This window comes from Ostrinia furnacalis, unplaced genomic scaffold (assembly GCF_004193835.3).
Source record: "Ostrinia furnacalis isolate ACB-3 unplaced genomic scaffold, ASM419383v2 OfSCF2811, whole genome shotgun sequence".
NCBI classification, from domain to species: Eukaryota; Metazoa; Arthropoda; class Insecta; order Lepidoptera; family Crambidae; genus Ostrinia; species Ostrinia furnacalis.
In genome coordinates this window covers 119,984-146,841 of record NW_021133050.1, presented here as the reverse complement: position 1 = coordinate 146,841, position 26,858 = coordinate 119,984, and the positions used below count along the sequence as shown (strand labels likewise).

At 36.7% G+C, this 26,858-nt stretch overlaps 1 protein-coding gene across 3 annotated transcripts in view; it reads left to right on the top strand.

The window, feature by feature from the left end:
- The first annotated feature begins 108 nt into the window (after positions 1–108).
- The window catches only part of LOC114356502 (paramyosin-like), a 37,980-nt gene continuing 11,230 nt past the window's right edge, over positions 109–26,858 (top strand). For all 3 annotated transcript variants that reach the window (XM_028309711.1, XM_028309713.1, XM_028309712.1), the window contains exons 1-9: positions 109–161; positions 12,352–12,420; positions 13,653–13,730; positions 17,255–17,404; positions 25,146–25,538; positions 25,725–26,246; positions 26,341–26,447; positions 26,526–26,658; positions 26,742–26,846. In XM_028309711.1, coding sequence (XP_028165512.1) covers positions 117–161; positions 12,352–12,420; positions 13,653–13,730; positions 17,255–17,404; positions 25,146–25,538; positions 25,725–26,246; positions 26,341–26,447; positions 26,526–26,658; positions 26,742–26,846 — 1,602 coding nt within the window. In that variant the 5' untranslated portion in view covers positions 109–116. The remainder of the gene's footprint in view (positions 162–12,351; positions 12,421–13,652; positions 13,731–17,254; positions 17,405–25,145; positions 25,539–25,724; positions 26,247–26,340; positions 26,448–26,525; positions 26,659–26,741; positions 26,847–26,858) is intronic.

Below are 26,858 nucleotides of genomic sequence, written 5' to 3'. Positions count from 1 at the left end.
GCCATAAGCAGTTCGATTTTTTTTAAGTTACTTAGATGAAGAAGCGACTCTTAACGCCACAATTTTTTCAATAAATAATATTTAATTTACATGTTGTTTTGTTACAGAACCAAAGGATGGAGGGTGTCGTCGAAGCGAGCAGGAAACTGCGAGTTGACCAGGTGTGTTCGAATTAATTCATCTTATCCTTATGCAAGTCGTTTTTAAGACACTATGTATTTTCGGATAGATCTAGTTCAATCTATAACTTATTATTGATACCGTAATAGAGCTCATTAAGCACTTTCAGAATCAGTAACCAGTTTTTCAATATCTTGTTTATTATCTTACAGTTTAGAAATGATCGAGTGACATCACTTATCGTTTCCACCTATTCGACTTTCCATCCTAGATATGACATTGACATAAAGGCGCTATTATCAAAATAACAACTAATAAGAACATGCAGGTCTTTCGTGGTTAATTAAGGTTAATTTTTGACTATGAATCGATTATTGCTCTCATTTCGAAGCCAAAATAAATTACTTGTCATCATAGGGTACCCAGTAATCTTTCTGCGAAGGCTGATGTGTATCTTGGTAATACATTGGACTGGTCTAATAATTATTAACCAAGTTGTTTTAGGTTTCAGTGCGATCGATCACTGTCAATGTCAATTTGACAGATTTTGACGGTCCTAATGATTATTTCGTAACCCTTTGAGTAGGTCAATGTAAGAAGGTTATGCAGGTGATAAAATAATCATAAATAAAATAATTTGCGACCTATATAGATGCCTTGGACAATAATCAATAACTTTATTATCAATCAGCATTATTATTATTTATGAGCGAGCATGACAGTCAATATCTACCGTAATTACTGCACTGCAGTAATAGTTTTCCGTCTTGGGCCGCATTTGACAGCTGTCAAATTAACGTTATTACGCAATGAGCGCGTGCGCACCTGCCGCAAAAAGTGCACTGAGACAGATAATAAAATGAGATGACGTTTATTAATTGAATTATTTATAGGATTTGAAATTTTAAAGCTTCTAAAGATTACACCATTCTGATTCAATGCATTTTCCTTTTAAAATAGGTACTCAAACTTAAACTTACACTGACCTGATAATATTGTGGTTGGCGTACCAAATAGAGCATAAAAAGAACTTCCTTTTTCGCTAATAATTCGGTTAATAATTGTTTCTATTTTCCTACTAGCGGCCGCCCGCGATTTCGTACGCGTGGAGTTAAATGACCTCCGTTTTACCCCCTTAGGGGTGAAATTTCTTAAAAACCGTTCTCTCTGTCTGTATGTTTTTAGGTAGGTGTTATAGTTTCTGAGATTTCGTGTTTAATCAGTGACTGGTTTTTCGCTTTATAGATTTATCAGAACAATGCATGCTAAGAGTTAAATTAAATTTACATAATTAGTTTAACCATGTTAAATCAAATACAAAAAGAAATGTTGCCTATGATCCTGATACCTACTTACTCGTAACTCGAAACACTTCCTCCTTAAAACGGTCATTATCTCGATTGATTCGATAGTAATCACGAGACCATCTATTTGATTAACGACTCGACCTCCTTTCTACGATGTATCGGCGAAAAATAATAATCGATTGTTAAGTTAACGAACATCGATTCACTTTCAATTGCTTGTGTAACTAGTGACGATCACTTGTGAGGCACGTTTAGTGTCGGTGTCGTCCGTTTGAGATACTCGTATGTAGGTACTAGATCACATTCGCATTAGCGAATTCTTATATTAACTAGCAGCCGCCCGCGACTTCGTACGCGTGGATCCTGTGATACCCCCTTAGGGGTGGAGTTTCGTAAAATCCTTTCTTAGCGGATGCCTACGTCATAACATCTACCTGCATTCCAAACAGTCGATCCGTCCAGTGGTTTGGGCTGTGCGTTGATAGATGACTATGTCAGTCAGTCAGTCGGACATCTTTGAGTTATACATATAATGTATATTTAGATAACAAAACTAAATCTATACATTACTATGAAGAGTTTGTTTGTTTGTTAATGGGAACCACTAGAGTAGTTACAACCTAACTAAAAGACATTTTAAAAAGGTAAGTAAGTAATAAGAAAAAAAATACGTTTAACGCAATATGGAAATAGAAAAATGCATATTATCGATATTTTTCGAGTGTTTTTGATTGCGACATAAAACTCTGACTATGGGCGAAGTCGCGGGCATTGGCTAGTGTTTTTATGTGTTCTTTATCTTACTCTTATCGCAGATTGTGGTTAAACATCTTTATGTGACCGTCGGCATGCCTCGTCAGTCGGTCATAAACAAAGAAACCTGTAAAATACAACGCAGTCCGGGTCGTCACCTTTGTTTAGTAGCGTACAGTCATACTATGATGTAAGGTTCGCGTCTTGCAAAAGCTATTGGCGATGCGAAGCTATGGGCGTATGCCCATTTTGCTCATGCTAGAGACGTGACTCTTATGTGTGGACATCGTTTTCACCGCCTCTATCTCTGCCTTGGGACAAAGTTGACCTTCATTGGTTGGGTTATTATGGCGGTCAAGCTGTAGATCCTGGCTACACAGGAGTTGCAGCGGTGGGAACGAGACGTGGGAATAGTGCCGCTTCTATCTCTGCCCCCGATAGATAAAAAAGGCGCATGTGACAACAAATCGAAACGGTGTTAAAAAGTTTCAAATGGTTAAGTATTTGTACCCTATCCTTGAGTTTAACTCATATGCGAAAAAACATGTTAGATGCGTGCGCCCTTTTAACAAGGCAGATTTATTTTATCATTGTCGTATAATTGCATAACTCAAGTAAGTATTCATCAAACCTTTACCCTATATTCATAAAAAATACTTGATAAACATTTGCCTATTTCAGCAAAGTTTGGTTATTTTGTTCAGTAAATATAAATAAATAAAAAAAAGGTAATAAAAATAGATAAATCTAAAAAAACTTAGAACATTATTTAGGTAGTTAGTTTCTATTGGTTGGATATTTTTCGCTTTTGACTGGCAGTGTGCCACACGCTTTATGTCAAACGGTATAGGTTCATCTCGTGTGTAGATAGGACGTCGTGGGAACACCGAATACACAAGTCATGGTGTCACTGTGGTGAAGTTTCTCTTCTCTCAATATTTGGAGAAGAGAGTACAATAGACGTACACGCCGTAACTCCGTTTGCCTCTGCTAAATTAGATAATCTGTTATTTATGTTAAATCTATATTGGGATAGGGCTAGCGATAATTTAAGGCGATGTTGTGATGTCAATTTTATCGACAAAATGCCCCCATATGTGGCCCCCCCTCATCTTGGAATGGGGAGGCTTAATTTTTTTATGTGACTCTACATAAAAATTGTTTGTATTTCTGATGTGCCCGTCTTACAAATTATTAAAAATTCAGTTTTACACATTACCTTACTTACTTAGTGCTTTTTTACCTTTGAGTTGACGAAATATACCTTTGTATACCAATATAGAACATTAAAGAATTTGAAATAAAACAAGACACTCGGGAAAAGTTTGCTACTATAGTCAGTTTTTCCTGCATTATTTTATACCAACGTGACGACACTGTCAACGGGATTTCCAGTCTGTATAAGTATGTCAAAAGATTATGCCTGATTCATAATGTTTGTGGAAGTAGATAATAAAATAATTTGTTTTATTTGAAGATCGAAAATACTCTTATTTTTCACAGTGTTATGCTACTTAACTGAATTTCTGATGTATTGTTATCACTGATGCAATAATAATATGTAATATGAGTACGTATTTTATTCGTTGTCAGGTACCCATAGTAACAATCTTTGCTTAGTTTGGGACTGGATGGCGGTGAATAATATCCAAGAATTTGTTAGTATTTATTTATTTAACATTTATTCTTTTAACATAACCCAATGCTCCACATCTCGAACCCGTGAAACCTGCTCACGCGCATCGCGGCCAACGAACGCGTGACGAAAGCAAACGTAACCGAGCTTGGTCCGAGCCAAAAGTAAGGCCAAGTTTTCACCAGCGGAGCGGAGCGGAGACGAGAGGTGTGCGGCGAAGCTGGCAGGCTATTTCATTAAGTTAATATACCTAGCGGAATAGAGCAACAAAGAACTGAGTGAGCGAGATGTCACTACTAGCAACACTGTGTGATACNTGTGATAAAACTAGATGAGTAATGCTGTCGCTGCCACAACAAACAGAACCATTTTTTGCAACTATTTGACAGTTCAGCAGGTACGCAGTGTCACGCTGAAAATTTGAATTCTGATATATTTTCAGATTTTACGTAACGTGGATGTTTATGAGAAAGTGCTTCAGTGATTGATTTATTGTACAAAACAGTGAAATAATCCTGACACGGACACTTCAGTGACACGCAAAATTGGTTTCGTTTGACAGCTCGTGGTTGTTGCTCTATATCGAAGGAACATTAATTTTATTACTACCAAAGCGGAGCGGAGAAGAGAGTAATGTGTTCTGTGCGATGCGTAACTCTCAGCTGTTAGTCTATTGCTGTCTGTGAAAGGAAAACACACTCCGCACCGCTCTGCGCCGCCGCCCTTGTCAAATTCTGTAGAAAAATGAGATTTCTCTCTTTTCCAAGCGATTTATTTGCATCGAAACTGAGTGGAGAGGAGATGTGGAAAGAATGAAAACTGATTGGTTACTAAAGACACTTCTCTGCTCCTCCAATTTTCATAAAACTGATGAGTTTTTAATGTCTTTTTCCGTCTTCGCAACATTTGTCACTGATGCTCTGCTTTTATTGGTTGTAACAAGACGGTTATAACCTTTGTCGATAAATGGACTATTCAACACAAATAATTTCTCAAATAGGAACAGGATTGCAGCAGTTCCTTACATTAGCATGTTCAACATACAAACTCTTCAGCTCTATGATATTTATTTATTTATTTAAAATCTTTATTGCACACATAAAAAACAGTGGTACAACAGGCGAGCTTAATGCAATGTGGCATTCTCTTCCAGCTAACCAGAAAATTTGACAAAACAGAGAATGATACTCGTATTAGTATAAGTAGAATCTATACTAATATAATGTATAGATTATAATAAGCAAGTATATAACTTTCGTATATTGTCCCATGATTTTTTTTTAATTATCTGCCTTGTTGTTGTAAATATTTTTGGTATTTTATGTTACTTGTTTATTAACAATTTTATCTCACTTGTTATTAACAATTTGTCTTGTTTCGTACCAAAGTTAACTTCTTTTTTTTAACCCAACATTATCTCCGTTCATAAAACATTACACATTTACACGGAACCTTCTTTTTATGACAATTTTTTTCCAACTTTTGTGTTACACCACTTTCGACTTTACACCTGAGGGAAGAAGGATTACGCCGTAAAAAACTGCATAAGTTTTTTTGTCGGTGCATTAAGGATACAGGTTCACCTCTCGTATCTTATGAAGATTGGCCCAAAGTTAAGTATTTTTTCCCGGACATAATAGTTATTTTATTTCATAAACCATTTGTGGATTGATTTGACTCTATTTTATTTAACCAAGTAGAATCTAGAGTCCCGTTTGCATATCCACACTTCTTTTGACTTTCAATGCAATTGCATTTCTTTTATATTATTTATTTTGTTGTTTTTATCACGTCACAATAAAAAATGTATGGATGTATAAAAAACACTATCATCATAATCACAACGCATCATTTTTAACACCTATAATAAAAAACTATAAGTGTCATATCTAGCAATAGCGTAATCAGCTGTAGGATGGGTTGTGGAGATCCTGTAGTATGGTTACCCTACCCATGGGCGTGCGATGCATTCAAGACAGGTTTTGTGTTTGGTTTCATTCAGAGTAAAACCATAAAAACCATCGTGACTGAGGGACTTTAAGGGATTTTGTTGCATAATAAATAGTTAAGCCAGTTACACACAAAATGGATAAGTATACTAGCTATCCAGCAGATTTAGGTCCAAAACAAACAGATAATTAAATCGTTACTTACATGCTTCTTGTAGAATGAAGTTTTTTGTAGTGAGAACTAATAATTGCAAAATATTATGTCGGATTCATTTCTTTCGTCCAATAAAGGTCTTATGAGATCAATATCCGTTGATACCAATCGATTGAGAGCGGATATCTACTTCCGAGCGATATTATACTTGCATGGGTTTGCAACATAAGTGTTTAGCTCGACCATGAAGCATGACTGTCTGTCAAAAGGCAGCCCTGCCACCTTATAGTCACGCCACTATTTGGTGGTCTGCTGAACTCTGCTTCAATGACTTATGATTCATTTGACACGTCGGACTTACATGACTCATATTAATCCCACTTTGTGGTCATAATGTGTAATTATTGTATAATAATGTACGGAAGAGCCGGCATTCTCAGGTGCACTTTGAATACGTCCTTTGAACATTTAAGCATTTTTTTAAGTTTTAAAAGAGTTTTATGCCCGTTTTACCATCAATCCCTAATTTTTAAGTGACCCCTATGAAAACAAAATTCCTGTCATGTGTTACCATAGGGGTCACTTAAAAATTAGGGATTGATTGTGAAATCGGGCTTTATATGTTTATATCGGTTTACCAATAGCGTTCGGTGGGGATCGAAATAGGATTCTTTTATAACCTAAAACCTATAGAAAAAGATAATTAGGATCAAAATCCGCCTGAAATGCATATAAAAACCAAAGTGTGAATAGGGTCCATAAATTGAAATCATCTTGCACAGTTATAGAGCTCAGGGCTTAAAAGTAGGTGGCCATACCTACTTTTGACCTGCGCCCGCGGCGGTCGGCGCGTTTGGGAAAGTGGCCATATGTGGGACGCGAGCCACTTGTCCCGCGCCCACTCGGGACACCTGAGGTACTGCCAGCTAAGAAAAATGGCCACTGTCACTTTACATCACAACTATTAGACTAATTTTTGTTGCAATTTCTTACAAAACTTGCGCACAAAAAGCAAATCTAGTATGAAAATCATCAAACTTCTAATGCTCGTAACTCAGTTCAGACTGAGTTTAGAGGTATACATGCCATAGTAAGTTTGGTTTATTACACTATTTTGTAATAAAAAAACAAAGTTTGGTCGATGGCCGCGCGAAAAAAAAAAGACGCCACTTTCCATACAAAATCTGGCATTGCCATTTAGCCTACCAAATAAATATAATGACGCTTGCGAACAAAATAGTAATATTACTCAATAGGAAACAATTTGAGCACACATAAAACACTTTCCACGTACTTTGTGTCCGAATAGAAGGTGGTATGAAGACATAAAACGGTTTAGAACTTGTTGGTTCAACAATTAATCGAATTTAACGATCAGCCACGCGCGGTGAGGTCGATTTAACCAATTTAATGCACGCTCGTTTCCCTCGTTGCGTCACACGTTTGAATTACCATATCGTTCTTTTGTTCTTAAGAACTTGATTGATACTCCGGAATCGGAATGAAACGATCCTCGCTTGCGTAATCGAATTATAATCGTTAATCGATTTGGAACATCGGCATTCGGCAGTCCGGAGAAAGTTGACGTGCACCAAGTTTTGAAGGTGCAACCTACATACCGATTACTGATTCCTATGACACCTGCTTTCGTGTTTTACTACGTTTACCCACGCGTGTGTTATGTCATTTTATAGGTGTGATGAAATAATATAAACAAATCAATTATTTATTCTCGTATTTGTAGAATATTTTTAATATTACGTTTTCCAACATTTGACTTGACTGATCTTACCCACACAGTGAAAGCTTTCAAATCATATATTTAAAATCGATTGATAAAAAAACTAGGTACTCTTTAATAAAAAAATGGCAAATTATAAAAAATAACTATTTTTTTGAAGTCAGTTAAAAATAGAACGGTTAAACTTAGGTAATGTCATCGCATCCAGACGACACAGGGAGAGGAGGGTTAAAATATTGACTAGAACATTATTTTATGGGCTTATAACGCCTGGTGAAGCATTCATTCAATGTTACAAACCCTGTAGGATCTCCCAGTGGATTACGGGACTATTCCCACCTCTCGTTCCCACCGATGCAACTCCTGTGTAGCCAGGACCTTACAGCTTGGCCGCCAATAATACGTTATTCCCGGTAAAGCTCAAGTTTTTCCTGGGGAAAGTTAAACTGTCATTGGACCCGCAACGAAATTAATCAGAAGAATAGAACGAGTTTGAAGTTAAGGTTCGAGTGAGTTCCAGTGCAAAGCGGATGACACATGACAAAACAAAGGTTTAAGTAACTTTTAAGAAAAGATATGCACCACGGTCGTTTATCTTGTGAGTTATTAGCTAGCTGCCTATAATATTTTTGACAAAATCGCTTAAAAGCACGTCGCAGTGGATTAGCATATTGTCAAAGCCTATAAAGCCTTGCATTGCAACACCGATCGTTATCATAAGTGCATTGGTCATGCCAGCACCTCTGGCCCTGGCCGGCCGTTCACTCGCCATGCGTTTGCGCATGGAAAATGCATGCGCATTTAATTTTTAAAGTCTTTCCCACCAAGGCGGAGCGGAGATGTGTTTTGAATAACCAATCAGATCTCATTATTTCCACATCTCTTTTTCGCTCCGCACAGCTCCGCACAGCGCCCTGCCGCCGCCGCTGTCAAATTCTAATATCATAATGGTTAGCTCGTACCTCAGATCATAGAAGGTTTCTTCCCTAGAACCCTTCTATGATCTGAGGCTCGTACTGTCAAGTAGGGACCTACATAAAGTGTACATAGAATCAATCCGTATTTACGAATCTGAGGCTGAATCAAGAAACGATATCCTGCTCCTAAAATTAAGTTAAAAGAATGACAGGATTGATTTAGGCTCGAATTTAAATCTTTTTTTTTTATATACAACGAGGAAGCTCTTGGCCTGTATCTCACCTGATGGTAAGTGATGATATGGCCGAAGGTGGAAGCAAGCTCCACCCGGAATCCTCAACCACGGAGGAACACGATCGAAATCTAGTANAGTGTTAGTAAGCTTCGATTTCCTTGCGTTAATTTCCTTAAGGTGTGTATACTCTTCCACTTATGCGTACGACTGTACCTTGTGGTAGGTCGTGACAGGGGGTCACACTTTCCCATGGCTTATTGTTTCAACCGCATCAAACAATGCATTTCGCTTTTAAGCCGACTCGTTTACGTAGATGGATGGTTCAGTTGACATTTCCAATGGGGTCAGAGAGCTTGCAACGAATTTCATAGAGCAGCTATATTATACTAGCTGTGCCCGTGACATCGTTTGCGTGAAAAACCCTTAACCTAGGATTATAAGAAAAATAGCTTACATCCTACTCTTAAAACTACTGAATATACACATAAAATTTCATAAGAATTTCAGAAGAAATCCGTCGAGTAGTTTTTGTTTCTATAAGGAACATACAGACGCAGACGGACAGACAGACAGACAAAAATTTTACTGATTGCATTTTTGGCATCAGTATCGATCACTAATCACCCCCTGATAGTTATTTTGAAAATATATTTCATGTACAGAATTGACCTCTCCACAGATTTATTATAAGTATAGATAGATTAATGTATCGAGTAAAATATTTCTCTAGGGGGACTTTGATAAATCGAAAGTTGTCAATGAAAATCTACGAATACTCGTAGCTCTACTTCGTAATTACCGGCATCAAATTAGAAAGGTGCTATTCCTAAATGAATTAATTAATGCCAATCAGTCAATCTACTTGTATTATGAATGAAATTATCTTGGCTTCATTCGTTTGTGTCTATATGTCATAGAAAAAGAAAAACTGCGAATTTACATTTAAAGTTTTGTAAGGAACCCTCGGTGCGTGATTCCGACTCGCACTTGGCCGGCTTTTTTGTTCCATTTTACACCTATTTTATTTGTACTTTTTAAAGTAATATTACTTCAATGCTTTTAACGGTGATAGTAGGTAATTTATAGGTTTGCTATTAGACCATTCCGATACAAGCTGGGAACTGGGGCAACTAGACGGTTTTAAATGGGCCTTGTCGGAGACATAACTGCATCAAGGACACACGACTGGCAACACAGGATGTTATGTTCTAGTGGAAGTATAAACGGTCAGATTTCAATATTTGCTAATGATTTCTTCAAACTTTGCTCTTAAAGTTCAAAAATGTAGAGACTTGATGATTCGTTGCAGCGTGAAACATGCTTCCACCTTCGGCCTGATCAACACTGCATTTGGTGAGATGCAGCAAAAGCTGTGGTTACAAAATATATTAATACAATACCATAATGTCATTAAACAAACCTCTTGTAAACAAAATTGTCTGTTTGATATTTAATGGTCTCAATGACAGTAATAAATTAAAATCAGTCGACCAATCTAGGTAAATAAAAGCTTTTACCAACTTGGGAATAACCTAATTTTTGAGAATACTAAAAAAGTATAACGATAATATTTTCAACAGAACTTATGTTTAGGTTTTTTAAATAAAAATTTTAGCAGGAGCAGTGCGTGCACAGTTACGTCCTAAATCCTTGAACAGAAATCCGCAACGCAACTTTCAATCTTATCACAAAGAATTACGGCAACAAATTAAGATACCTCGCTTGATTATCATAACCAGGTTTTCCTCTAATAACCTGAAGATTAGCTCCATACAGAACGGACTTTCGCAGCTTTTACTAATTATTACCCAAACAATGCCCAGTGAAAGTGTGTTTTGGATCTCAGTGAAGAAATCGCGACAACGTATTCGCAGCATGCATTGCAGTCTTCTGGGATCTTACTGAATATAACCGTGGAGTTATCAAACAGCGGATTTACACCTTGCGTTATTACTTAGGAATAACTTTGAAAAATATGGTGGGAAATTCCATAAATTTTCGCTTTAATTACAGCCTTAAAAACAATCGCAATCAACCTAATTAAAGGACTCCAACGACGACGACTTGTCTGTGACTTTTGAAAACACGTTAAAAGTCGGCGACTCCTGTCGGCGCGGGTGGGCGAGTTTGGTGAAGTTTTGTTTTTCAAACACACCGACTTGATTTCAAATAAAAAAAAAACAGTTTTAACAGTTTCAAATCGTGTCCAATCTAAGGTCATCGAAAATGGGCTCTTCCAGTGACTTGTCACAAACCAACAAAATCTACTCTAGAATCTTAGAGTTGCTGGAAGAACATTTTTTTAAAGAACATAACCCTCCTTCTGGCGCAGTCAGGTAAAAATTCAATCCATCGACTTGACCCGTGGGCCAAGCTAAAAGTAGGCCAAGTCACTGGAAGACTCAGAAAATGATGTAGTCCAGTGTAAATGCCGCTTGGGCACTGAGATCAGAGATGTGTATTGGGATCGCGTTTTACTTTCGATCGCGTTAATACTCCGATCGCGTGGGATAGTTCACTTTCGGTTGCCTTTCCTGTCCTAGACTAGTGAAATCTTATCGGTAACTACCGGCATATTGATAAATACAGGGTGTTTATATAATAGAGACAACAGTAATTGTTATCCAACTATAGGCTGGTGTTTGAACGCAATCTCGCCTTATAAGTTCTGGATAAATACTAGCATAGTTTTTTTCCTGGGTCTTAAACTCTCTTTTAAACTCCACAGGTACTTTTCAACTAAATTGGTTCAGTTGTTTAATCGTAAAAGAGTATTATTATTATTGGTTTTGGGCCTTCATTTGCGCCAGCTCGACCAGGTTTGATCTATTGTGGCAGCCCTTGTCTTTAGAGTTCACTGCTTAGTCCCGTTGAGTCTATAAATTTCCAGATTCTTTGGAGCGTGATATCTGCTATCTCATCCGGGTGCATGATGTGTCGCCCGAGATGGATACTTCTTTTGCTCATAAGCGGGCCGCATGAGCAAAGAACATGCATGGCCGTTTCTTCTTCTGTATGGCAGAATCTGCACAGAGTTTCAAACGTAAGAGTAAAAGAGTAACAAACATCCAGCATCAAAGCCCCTACCATCTATCCATCCTCATATCCTTTCATATTTACAATATTACCAGGAGGCAGGACTTAGCGCAGATTTCAGAGGTTTCAGTCCCTTTTAACCTGCTATGTGGAAATAGGAAACAATATAGTATTTAATCATACGTAGGCTAGGCATGCACGATAGCGAATCATTGTTATTTATTTGTGTTAATCATTAAAGTTATCACTATGGAAAATAAAGGGTCTTGTTTTTGAGAATAAAGATTCCAGAGTAGATTTTTGTTGATTTGGTGTTTCATTTATTTAAAAAACATTGAAGTTGGGCCCAGTAACTGGAAGAAAAGCTATTTAAAAATTCAAATCAGCGACTTGACGGTGTACCAAGCTAAAAGTGGGCCAAATCACTGGAAGACTCCTTTTTTATTTCATTTATTTTTATAACTATTTGTTTAAAACTCAATCTTAATTCTTATTGTTGCAGGGTAAAGAGAAGACCAACCGCGAAGATTTGAAAACAGACATACAGCATAGAAAAGAAACATTTTACAGGGTAAGTTTATTTTATCCGAATTCACTATCTAAGCAAGCCTAGAAAATAGTAGGTAATAGTAATCATGTTGTAAGCAGTAAAATAAATAATGTACCTACCATAAAGTAGTACGAGTAGCTAATTACAAAAATACCTTTTTCACTTGCTTAGCATACGTCGCACAATCGAGTATTCCAACGACTTGGCCCACTTTTAGCTTGGTCCAAGGGCCAAGTCGTGACTTTGAATTTTTAAATATTTTTTCTTCTAATAACTGGGCCCACTCTAAGATTCTTAAGTAGATTTTTGTTGACTTAGTGTTTAATTTATTAATACAAATATTGAAGGTCCCAGTTGCTGAAAGAAAAAATATTTAAAAATTAAATCCAGCTACTTGGTCCGTGGACCAAGCTAAAAGTGGGCCAAGTCACTGGAAGACTCGATATCTCGAGTCGGCTAGTCCGACACCGACACCGTTTGGCCTTTTGTCGCCTCACTATGGTATCCACCAAAAACATGCTTGCTGGGGAGAGTGAAATTGCAAGGTGTTGAAATTTTTTTAGTTCTATGGAACATTATAAACTTTATCGTAATATTCTTAATGGTAGTATTTTTATAAAAAACTAGCTGACCCGGCGAACTTCGTACCGCCTTAGCGTAGAGATTTTCTTAATATTTTTTTCCGTAAGAACCATCCTTGGACTTCCACAAACATTTAAAAAAAAGAATTATCGAAATCGGTTCAGCCGTTCACACGTGATGCCGTAACAACGCGAAACGGGTTCCATTTTTATATATAAAAAATAAAATAAAATATATAACTCGCGGGTGCCCATAATCTTAAGTTTTAAAGGCTAAGGCTTATTTACACACATCATTATCTTTGCAGTTAACTGTGTGTGCGTATTTTTCTATGATCAATGTGTGCCAATTTTAAAACTCACGCAGCAGATTGAAATACAGTGTAAACTCTATATTGACGACATTGAAGGGACTGAGCATTTTTCGACACGGTAAATCGGATAGAGAACAAGATAAATAAAAAAGCCAACAAATTCCATCGTTATTAGGTGTTTGCCGTTAAAAAAGAGTACACTTTTATTAAGTACGAAATTTTACTGATTCTGAGTCGCTCCTTTAAAGATTTGGCAATACTTTGCAAAGTCACCCTGTATGTATTAAACCACACTGCATCATCAATTTCCCGCTGCCTGCCACGCTTATAGACTTGCTCAAAAGTCTCGTCTTTCCAGGAGAACCCGTCGGACGAAGATTCCGCGGTATCATCAGCGCCTGCTTCTCTCTCGCCACAACCGCTCAACGATATGTGGGTAGGTAAACATTCTTAGATATGACGGGACCTTAACACAAGGCACTATAACGTTACAACGGGTTATTCTGTACATCCTATGACCTGCTAACATAGAGCTTACGAAACGCCTACGCGCCTTACTGAACATCTTGAGCAAATGTGTCTTAATGTGAATTGAAGCTACATTTGTAGTTCGTCTGGGTCAGGTACATGAAATTGACAAAATTAGGAGGCACAAGCACAGCAGATGTCATAACATACATAGAAATTATATGTTATGCTAAGCTTAAATTCACATTATGACACATTTGCTCAAGATGTTCTGTAAGGCGTTTCTTTAAGACAGACTTCTTTTCGTTCGTTTTCTTTAACCTTTAACCGACGACGTGCGGTATCACAGACCGCTCCGGTTTTTGAAATTTCTGGATTGCAATGTTCTACTTACTCCCGTGTCCCGAGCGTCTCAGTACCTTCGAGTTTAGTTACCCATACGCCATTACAGGTAGTGGTTACATCGATGAGGGCAGTTTTAATAAGATAATTCGATTCAAAGTTCAACAGCGGTCTGTGGGACCGCACGTCGCAGACTACGTAATATTTTTGTACTATACTAAAACTTGCATTTTTGTTTTAGACGACTGATTTTGTGTAAAAATGATGGATCCTGGGCCAACACAACCTAGAGAAAGACATTTCCTACTGATATATTGATATTAGGACATAATAATATGATGTAAAAGATGGTAGTCTGTAAAAAAATACCGCGGAACGGGTGGTAAAGCAAACAGTGACATTATTATTGGCTCTGACATGCTAAATCAGCCTGATGTCATTGCACCAGCTGCAAAAACGACGCACATTTTAGTCCACCTAAATTGCAAACGAAATTATCTTACAGGTGTTACCTATGCATACCGAAAATGCTTGGCATGCGGTAAAAAAATATGTCCAGATTATGCCTAATGTTTACCCTACGTCAATTTTATTTTGTTCATGGTAATGTACGTATCATTTATTTTTATTTTATTCATTATGTTCACTATATTTAGGAAGAAGTACAGTTTTTCTTGATTTGGTTAAAATTTACAAGTTTTAGAGGTATTATTGAGCTCTTGTGTAATTTCAATGAAATTAAGGGTCAAAAAAGAATTAGCCTATATGTAAATAAATAATATACATTATTTCCTCAAAAATTATTAGTACGTTTATTTGTTATACTATAATGTTCTCAAAAAATATAAAACCAATATACTTTTATACAAAAAATGATTATTTTTTGAGTAAACAGTATAGCGGTCTCACAGACCGCACGTCGCAGACGGCGACGTGACAAAAAAATCACGTCGTCGGTTAAAGGTTAACATACAAGAACTAAGTTTTTAATTAAATATTAGATTATAAACTAACTTAATGTGTTTCTAAGAGGGTTTATTATTTAGTCTTTTACATAAATCTAATTTCCTTCTGTTTTTTTCATTTCAACATGATTTGATGAGGTTCAAAAACTTATTTTTTATGTAAAGCATAAAATATAAAAAAGGATCAAATTATTTATTGATTTTTTTAAATAATATTATGTATCTGTACCATGTCTTTTAGGTCGTTTATCGTTAATTAAAACTATTCAATATGCATTGGTGGTGCGTAGATCGAAACATAACATCGACCTACACTAACAACGCAAGGAATCCGGTACGACCTTGGGTCTAGCAAGAGAACATCGTCGTACAAAATGTCAGGATTGCAATTCAAACATTTAGTTGTCACCCAGTGAACTATTGGTTGACGTTGCGTCATTGTGACATACAGAGTAGGGTGACCGTGGTCTTTGAAATTGAAGGAACATTCCAAATCCCTGCGTCTTATACTTATGAATGATTGATCACCCAGTCATTTCTCTGAGTTGTTTATTAAGTATGCTAGCCCTTATTTTCGTGCCCAATACCCATGTAAACGCTTTCGTCAATTTTGGTCTCTCACACATACTTTCTCACTATTAATGAAGAACATAACGTGGTTTTTAAATCTGATCTGTTCTAAAACACTCACAAATATCTCACACAATAATATATTTTTATTTTATTGTTAGGAAAACAAACAGCATTCTATTACATTACTAGTGGGTTCATATCATAATATGAAACTATCATAAAGGTAGCAGGAAGGCGCTGGACGTAGGCCGCTACCAATCGATCAACATGGAAATCATTAGGAGAAACCTATGTTCAGCTGTGGACGTCCTATGGCTGAAATGACGATGATGATGATGAATAAGAACATAATAATATGTATTGGGAATGACATGTTATTTTTCAGTTATTTTTATAATTAGTAGATTACATTGCAAAGCTTTGAATACAGTTAAGTGGAAATACCTGTTACATACAATCTTGTACCGTTCTTACACTCATGAACATTATTTATAATAATTTCAGTAATAAGCCTTTCTCGTAAAATAAATAGTGCAAAACGAAACTTAATTAAAAGAAAACTACGACCAAATAGCAACATCCGACAAAATACATGCGGTGTGAAAGTTTCATTAACGAAATCCACTTGATTTATTAATTTCTTAATCCGAAAGTGTCTAGCCGTTTGTAAAAAGGAAGAAAATGAGTTTTTTTTGCATACATGACATTAATCATGCAGTAAAAGTTTTCAGTTACCTTAATTTAATACAAGTTTAAAGTCCATGTAAATATGATAGATGTAGATTATTGTAGATATCTAGGTATAGCTTATAATTTTTTAACACACATCCTAGATTCAACAGATTATTACAAATGTGTGAGAGGCTCAAATATTTTCACGTTAAGCTTATTCATTTAGTTTATTGCCTTAAGTTGTTTGATCCATAGCCGAATAATGAGTTGCGACTTGTGAATAGGGTAAGGTACACATTACCTTACCACACTTCGTATTTAATTTATTTCTCAAGCATAATATCACCTTGAACCTCATTAGCTGATTTATGAAATCATATTAGAGTTAAATCAACTTGATTGAGTGACTAGACATAAAACATTCTTAACCCTACGTCTACACTTTGACAGAAAATATCTAAGCATTTAAGCTGCAACGGCACTGTTTTAATATTGTATTGCTACAGACCTAAGATGCGCGCCGCGATAAGCGGTTATCACGCCATTTTATCGATTTTGCCCATACATTTTGGCGTCGATAAGCGTACAAGGTGCGCATCCTAACCCGGCTGGTTTTGGTGTCTCGTTTAGCCTATGCGCAGACCACCGAATTTTAGTCGGCCGATAGTTGGGCCCGATTCTAATTTTATGAAGAGTCAATCGGTGTAATGTGCAGGTGTCTATGGGCGACGGTAATCACTTACCATCAGGTGATCCGTCTGCTCGTTTGCTTACTATCACATAAAAAAAAAACGTCCATACATGCCCATACTGATTAACTGCCCGACTAAACTATCGGCCGATAAAAAATCGATGGTCTGCGCTTAACCGTATAAACTGCGACTTGTGCTGCGACTATCCCGCTTCTTGCATAACTCATGGTCCGCCTATCGTTGTACAGTCATGCGGGCAATGCCGATCGGCGGCGGAGCGCGCGGCCGCGTCTGCGCGCGAGTGCTCGCGGCTAGCGGACGCACTGCGCGACGCGCGCGATCAAATCGAGCTCATGGAGTTCAGACTTCTGGAGTTGGAAGACGCGCACCCTGATAAGGTAAGCGGAACCCACGTCATTTTCATAAAACAAAACAAAAGAAGACTAGTGCTGTTCGAAAATCGATCAGCATTTCTTTTATTTTGACGCGTAGTTTGGAGGCCATTACAAATTTATTTGTGAAAAACAAAAGACAATAGTGGAATTTTAATGTGGCATTTGTTTCTGAGGTACACTGGTGTGCGAGTACTTATATCAGTAAATATGTTCAACTAAATTGATTTTTTATATTAATATAATCAAGTTAGATTATTTTCTTATCTTCTACCTGATGTTTGAAAACAATACAGTGTATGCATGAGTGATTAGCAAGGTTGTAAGAAAATTGTAGTTGTAGGAAGTAAGTTTGTTGGTTTTGTTGAAATAATATACATTTGAATTTTATAATTTTGCAGTTCTCTTTTGAAAGCCTTGGCGATTACTTACTGGCTTACTTAGTTTGAATTGTATTCTGTGTAGCGGTAATTGATGTAGTGTATTTATAAGTGATTAGTTTACTTCAGCGGATTGCCTGGATTCGATGGATTATGAAACTTACGTACGTCAACCAGTTTTAACTTTTATATTATGTGATTTTATGTACAGACTGTACAGTGTACAGTCGCGGAATGAAAAGGTTCGTCACCTTAGTGTCGGTTTTCGCTTGCACTAGGTACTGTAAGAGTCAAACCTGCCAACATAACAGTGCAAGAAATAGTGCTGCTAACATTTAAATAAATATTCATGACGTTTGCTAACGAATAAGGTTTTGCTTGTTTATTTTTCTATCCCATCAGTGCAATGCAATGATGACATTGACCAATTGACAATATATTTTTTTATTAAATAGAAATAATAATGGCAGGCTGAACCAACAAGAAGGTTTTAGTTTATCAATCATAATAATCTTCTTGACAAGATAAATCGTCCAACAACTTTGATCTGAATAATTTTGAACTTTACTGACGAACAGTTAAAGATTATTTTCTCTAACTCGAGATTATTCTGTAACATAGTTGCAAAAGGTAATATGTGCTCGCGATTGGTTGAAGGAATCAATTTGAAAACTGACGGACCTTTTCATTCCGTGACTGTACATACAGTCACTAGCTCGTCAAGCTACCACTTATCGATGAATTTCCAAATACATTTTGAGTTTTATGGTAGTTAAGAACCACTTCTGCATTCTATCCTACTATGTAATATTATAATCCTACTATCCTGAAAAAAGGGTCATCATTTTCAAATAAAGTTTAAAACATCGTAGGTAGGTATGCAAAAGTTTGTATGGAGTTAACATGTTTGTTACTTTTTCACGCAAAAACTACTGAACGGATTTTGATTAAACTTTACAGTATTATTGTTTATACATCAGAATAACAATTTATAACGATCTGTGACAAGCCAACTTTCACGCGGGCGAAGCCGCGGGCAAAAGCTAGCCTCTAATAAATAACATAACGTACACGAATAAACCATTTCTCGATTATATCTTTAGAATGAGTGAAATAAAATCAATTACATACGATATATTGTGAAAGACACGCGAGCGCCAACACACTATTGTAGTATTTATTCACATTCTTGGTTTCTTATTCGCAATGGCCTAATACAATGCGCCTTATTCAAAAGGAAGTTACAAAATGTTGCCGTTATAGCTAAGCATTGGGCAAGTAAAGGACAGAATTGACAATGGCATTTTGTTCATTAGCAAATTAACTACTTGAACATTGTTTTTTTTAATCAATACGAGTACGAGTACTTACTAATACTATTAAGAATATAATGTATCTGACGGACTGAAAATCATGACAACATCTTCAAAAGTAACCTGACTCAGCTGACAAAAGATACTTAAAAACTACCCATTTTTTATTTACTTTAGGTACCTATATTAAAAAGTTTGAATTAATTTTATATTCATTTCAATAAGCTAAATCAGGTTCTTTTGAAGATGTAAAGATCATCATTAACAACCTATCACCCGCTTTGCCCTGGAGAGTAGTCGATCCTACTTCGAACTCCTCCTTCTTCTGAATAATTTCGTGCGGGTCATGACAGTTAAACTTTCCTCCGGGACAAACTTGACCTGAACTGGTTGGGCTTATTGGCTGTCAAGTTTTAGGTCTTGGCTGCACAGGAGATTTTGTGGAACTTTAGTTAGATCATATCATGAACAGTGTGCTTACCATGAGTTTACGTTAGATGTGCTCGGTAGCGAGTACGTCAAAAAATTTATGAAGATTTTATTTCCTGAATGTAGCCGCCAGGGGCGCTGCACAATATGTCATGCATTTATGTATTTTTTTTACGCAGTAGTCGCCAGCGAGCACACCTAACGTAAACTCATGGTAAGCACACAGTGCAAAGTAGCTCCGACGATGGACTAATTTTATGGAAATTTCTAAAGCGCCTCTAAAACGAGAATAAGACCACCTGCGTCTGATCCGAGGTCCTGGGTTAGTTTCCCAGTAGGGGCAGATTTTTCTGTCCGGGTTGGTTGGTCCGCCTGGCTAGCTACTTACCACCATCTTAGTCTGTCGCCATAATAACAATGAATGTTAATAACATTGCTGTGTTCCGGCAGTTAGAGATTAGATAGCGAGTTCCTCTGTGCTTGAGAATTCCGGTTGAAGCATGCTTCCATCTTCGGCCTGATCATCACTTTCCATCAGTTGAGATGCAGGCCAAGAGCTTCCTATCCTTCCGATATTTTTTCTATCCACAGCGATCATTATGAGTAATACTTTATTGTTTTTCCTGTAGAGGATGTGTTAATTGTGTATTTTGATATTTTGTAAGCATCATACATTAAACACCTAACTCAATCGACTGCCTTTCTCTAACCCTGATATAGGTGAAGGGCTTAGCCGGAAAACTCATAGCTTGCCATGCCATTTCTGCTTTTAAAAACAACACAAGAAAATACAAAATTCCAAGTAACAATTTAATATTCTCTGTTACCGAAATTTTGTATCTTCGCGTAGTAATTAATTTTTAAACAATATCCAATTAATTAAGATATTTACTAATACAGATTTGCCTGCAATGAAATGGTCAAACTTCACAGCATTTACATTACCGATAAAAAACCAATTTTGTCCATTTAATGTTAAGTAAAAGTCAGTTCCCGTCACCCTGTATTATTCAAGTCACAAAACATAGATTTCTATGTTCTGTGATTCAAGTACTATTCGTACCTACGTAACCTCGTAAGTGTAGAAGTTATTGATATAATTGTTCAAGTATGTTAATTGAGTGTGAACGCGAAACTGTTTCCCATTCGCAGTGGTACGTGTGGAAACATTAATAATACATAGGCAGGGAAAGTCAGCTGCCTTTCATCGTATTCAATTCAACCCGACTAAAATAACATTACAATATTACTACGATAATTTGTACGATAATTTAATATAACACTTTACTTGCGTTTTTATACATTAACACATACAGTGTGAGTCACGTTAAAGTGTACATATGAAAATAGATGAAACTAGACCTATTTTTATCGACAAAAAATAGGTCAAAAAATTTTTGAGATTTTTTTTCTTCCAATTACTTATTGTAAAGAAAACGTAAACAGTAATAATGCTAAATAACAGGCGATACTAAAACAATACATAAAATACACAAAAAATGCCAACAAATAATAAAAAATGACACTTTTTGAAAAAAATCTGCTTAATAATTCGTATTTTTTTGGATATTTGATAAATTTCTCCNTAAATAATTTATTTCTCAGACATTTCTTGATCGATTTAAATAAAAACTTCACCATCTTTTTACTTTTGGTATATATTTTAATCCCATTCAGAGAAATATAGTGTTTTAACATCAGGAACTTCTCCATTGAAATGCTGGAAGAGCAATTTATTTACAGTACCTCTTTATCTTGATCATCTGTCTATTGAAGAACAAGAAATGCAAGTGGACTTCTTAGAATCGTTTTCTAGTTCTGAATGAAGTGATAAGTTATAAGTATGATGCATAATAAAATTAGTTACTTAAAGTAATATACGATTTATTTAATTTCCAAGACATTTACCTATGTTAAAAATCTGATGTCTAATAACATACATCATACACATACCTACCTAAAATGTATATTCGTACTTCATGTTCATTAATATTAAAGTAATAAAAGTAAAAAATTACAGTATCAAGATCGTTTATTCCAATTTCCCCAGTATTGCTCTCAACAAAGTTTATTTTCCCTATTTGCCATGAGATTCTGGTACACCTATAATACAGATTTGCCTGCAATGAAATGGTCAAACTTCACAGCATTTACATTACCGATAAAAAACCAATTTTGTCCATTTAATGTTAAGTAAAAGTCAGTTTCCGTCACACTGTATTATTCAAGTCACAAAACATAGATTTCTATGTTCTGTGATTCAAGTACTACTCGTACCTACGTAACTTCGTAAGTGTAGAAGTTATTGATATAATTGTTCAAGTATGTTAATTGAGTGTGAACGCGAAACTGTTTCCCATTCGCAGTGGTACGTGTGGAAACATTAATAATACATAGGCAGGGAAAGTCGGCTGCCTTTCATCGTATTCAATTCAACCCGACTAAAATAACATTGCAATATTACTACGATAATTTGTACGATAATTTAATATAACACTTTACTTGCGTTTTAATACATTAACACATATTATTATTCCCTAATGTTTATAACGTTATACTAGCGACTGGCCTGGCGTCGCTCGGGTGCAAAAACTGATACTATGTAGGTAAACCTTATAAACCTTCCTCTTGAATGAGTATAATTATTGATTAGTACTACAGTAAAAGCTGTGGTATAGTTTAAAATATTAAAGCGTAAAGCAGACAGAGGAACTATGGTATACCATGTAGAGCCTGGGTCCCCTATGTAGGTCCGAATGGAGCTGTAGCGACGAACGCTGTAGCGAATTTTTTTCCACTGCCTCATAGGTTCGAAACATTATGAACTCGAATGATGTAGTTGCGAACGACGCTATTTCGAAAAACAGGCAGTGCAAAAAAATCGCAACAGCATTCGTCGCTACAGCGGTATTCGAAAAAACGTAGCCCGTAGAGCCTAGATAGACTAGCTATCAATGTTATAATGTCATATTAAATTTAAAATTTAACAATAATCTGTCGTCTGGTAATACAAGCTTTTCTTAGATTAAGACTAGATGTTGATGTAGGTATAATATTCAAGTATTACTTTATTATTATTTACTAGCTTTCCGCCCGCGGCTTCGCCCGCGTGGAATTTTGTCTGTCACAGAAAAACTTTATCGCGCGCGTCCCTGTTTCAAAAACCGGGATAAAAACTATCCTATGTTCTTTCCCGGGACTCAAACTATCTCTATGCCAAATTTCATCTAAATCGGTTGCGAGGTTTAAGCGGGAAAGCGTAACAGACAGACAGACAGACAGACAGACAGACAGTTACTTTCGCATTTATAATATTAGTTGGGATATTCGTTGATGGAATCGACCAGTCACAATCAGAATGTATGGAAATGACTTAAGACCACATCACGACATGACGTCAGCTCACGAGCCATATTATACTAAAATTATGCACAAATTGCACCTTAGAGTGCATAATGAACTTCTAATTATGTAGTCTTAGGGCCGGTTTCCACCAACGTGGAGAGGAAAGGAGTTTAATTTATTTGAATAACCATGGATCACATTTCCGAACCAAAGTTGAGCGGAGAGATGAGGAAATAATAAAGATTTAATTCATTTATTTATTTATTTACAGTTATTTACAATCAATTTACAGTGAATTAAAAACGTAAAGCAACAAACAAATATAAATATTGGTTTTTGAAACATATCTCCTCTCTTGCTTCGTTTAAGTGGAAACTGGGCGTCGTCTCTCATCTAACAATGCAGAATATCTACCTTTACACATACATACACGTTAGTATAATCGTGATACAGTCGCGATACAGCATCGATGTTAGCGCGATCAAACGCGACGATACAAACTTCTTTTGTCCTCTACTGCGTTTGTGTGTGTATAACTAGCGAAGCACCCTTCGATGCAACTGCGATGCAGCATGTTTCCATCGATTCAAATACGCGTATGAATTGATTTTACATGTTGATCGAGATGACGATCGCGATGTCAAACGCGCGTTTGTATCGCTGCAAAAAGTCACAATGTGTAAGCTCCCTAAGATGTTTGGTCAATCCAAAAACTATGTTTTATCATCTCAAGTCCTAACCGGTAAGCCAAACATTTACCTACTTAGGTCATCGTTACGTAGGCAGACGTCTCCTTGAAACGGGCTCGTGTCGAATCAGTCGATTGTGTCAATCGCGACTGTGTATTTAATAAGGTACTAGCTTTTGCCCGCGGCTACGCCCATGTGAAATGGAGTTTGTCACAGAATTACCGACTTACTTGATAGGTACTTATATCTATTTATAGAAATATAGCATTTATTTATTATTATCTTCATATTTCAACCAATTTACACTAAACCTTACTCGTGAATCATTCTATCACTTATATTGGATGAAAAACTGTTCTTGAGTTTATCGCATACCTATCTATAGACAGATTACAGATCATTTCAATTCATTTTCGGTCCTCTCCTCTTTTTATCCCAAATAATTATCATTTTATGAGAGCGCAAGAAAAATTGATCTGTGGGCTACCTACAGATTCTTGGGGTATGGTTCACATATTGTTGGAATAATATCCCAATGTGTAACCACACCATAGTTTCGCGGACGCGGACACGGCGTTCGCTCACCTCGTGACGCGCGCGCCTTGTACGGAGCCAGCCTTCTATGCTCATTTCCTGAGGTCAGCCATTGCTGGTATGAGGAGGCCATACGGTGCTTAGGAAAAGACGGGAGCTATCGACGCAAATGGATCAAATGATTCTTAATGATGCTAGTAGTGTGCATTGCAAACTTGGAAGCCTTGAAGGAGAATCAGGCACTTCTGTAGTATTAGCATATTAGTACCTAATACCAACTAGTTACTATGGTATATCAAAATCTTAGGAGGGTAGTTTCTTGCAAATCAAAATGTAGGTTTCTTGCAAAAATACGTGTGGATTTTATTTACATTAGTAATTTACTTGCTTTAACCACAGGTTAAACGTTAATGTTTCCTTCCACATTCATTGTGCCTGCAAACGGTCTATATTTTTTACAGTACCTAAGTTAAATGTAGGCTGTGATTCTGTTATAAATATTATTGAACAAAATAATTGTCGTTCGCCTTCGTAAATAAATCTAACGCCGACTATATTTTTCGAACTGCCTTTTACAGTGTTGCCTCCTACACTAATCGCTCTGCGTGGGCGATATGTGAAAACATTAGAGTTATAATGCGCAAATCACCCAGTCAAGTCAGATATTTTATCATAATCACAACTCATATTCTTTTTACAATTAGACATTTTCCCAGTGAATGTTAGAGTCATTATTTATTTATTTATTTGTAATAGGTATACAAACAGTTTACAGTCTGGGCTTCATCGTAAAGAAAAAGTGTTAATTACATACTGGACCGTAAGCCAAAATTAGTATACACAGCATGATAAATTAAATTAAATTACAAGTACTATCCAAAAATAAATACAGTTCTAACTTAACTCTAACATTATGGTTTCTTTTATTTAAAAACTTACAGAGGTGGACATTTGTCTGGCGTTAATCCGAAAATTGATAAGGATTTCAACAATTCACTCACGTTACCTAACACGTTACTTTTATTTTTTCCTGGTTCAAGCTTAATTTTCTTTGCAGGGAACTAGGGACAACCTGACAGATTCTGACTCAGGCTGCGTGTCTCCGGGGTCCCGTATCAAGGACTCCGCGTCGCCTGAGCTCAAGCGGATGGACTCCGGCTACAAGTCCCCACATACACCTAGCAGCCCTTGCAACCCCCGAAGGCATTTAGGCACCCCCCACGATGACTTCAAAGAAGACTTTGCGAAGGCACAAGTCCTGGCCGACATATTGGACAGGAACTCAGAAGCCAGTGATTCGTTGAAGAGCAACCCAGTGAAAGACCACCTCGAGCAAATGATACTGAACGCAGCATCCGCGGAGGATAGGACGTGCTTAGAGCAAGTCCAGATGTTGCTCTACAATTTCCAAGCTTTAAGTAGTTCCGTCAGTGAAGATGAGTGCTATCAAGTAAGTTTAGTGTTCTTTTATTTTAATCATAATCAACCTATTTTTTGATCTTAAATATAATAATTGTATTAAAAAGTTGACAATGTCACATTTGACAAAATGGTCATAGGAGACATCTGAAATGTTTGTTTGAATTATAAATTGAACTCCCTGTGAACCAAATACATAAATTAAATTGTGTTACAGGCTAAACCTAGAAGAATATGTGATCTGAAATTGAAATCTGAACCTGACATTCCATCGCACAAAATTCAAAAGGCAATCGCAACAGTAACACCGTACCAACAAAAAGGTTATAAGTGCGAATCCCTAGAAAGTCTTTGTAGCGAAGAGAGGAAACCGAATAACGTTCTACAAGAGAGTGGAATTTTCGAAGAAGTTGAGACAGAGTGTAAAAGTACACAGACAGACGTCAACGAAAGTTTCGAATGCAGCGGTGAATTGAACACCGAAATACAGCGACTGAATAGTATAAGAGAGAAACTTGAAAGGCAAGGTGTTAGAAATAGAACATTAAGTACTAAGGACGATGGAGATGGCCTGGAGTGCAGGTGCGTGAAGTTGGGGAAGAAACACAAGCAGTATTACGAGAGGAGGCTTAAGTTTTTGGAGGGAAAAATCTCGATATATGAAGCAGCACAGGACGTGAAGGAGGCTAAGTTAGCGCAAAGGTTACAGAAAGAATTCCAGCTTGAGAATCGAATACAGGTAATTAATATTGACCATCCAAAACGCATTGCTGGTAAAAACTCCACAAAGTTTCTCACGATAACTTGTAAAAATAATGTGATTGTTTTTACAGGAGCTTGAATCACAGCTTTCAGAACTTCAAGAGAAGTATGAAAGATTAGAGGAAGATTGTTGTGAATTAGAAGAAATCGAAAATGACACCCGATTGCATTGGCAGCAGTAAGTTTTTTCAGAAAGTTTTCTGCAAGTGGGTATCACCATAAATGACAACTTTCTTAATTTTTATTTTATTTTTAGGCTTGAAATGGACTATGAGCTTTGCTCAGCACAACTAAGAGACATGACAGAGCAGCGTGAGTGTTCAAGGGCGCAAGCCGAAAGGCTTATGGGCGAGCTTAGTAAAAGGGAATGTACTTTGAAAGCTAGAGAGGTAATCGTATAAACTGTTGACGCTGTTTGGTAGTTATTTGAAATAAGAAGAAAGTTTAACGTTTACTTAACCTATTATTCCAGAATGAACTATTAACGAGGCTAGACAAGTTAGAAAAGGCAGTTCCAGCGTTAATAGCATGGAATGTCGTGCAAGCTATTGGAGTTAACATGTCGCCAGGGGGACAGGTAATTTTAAAA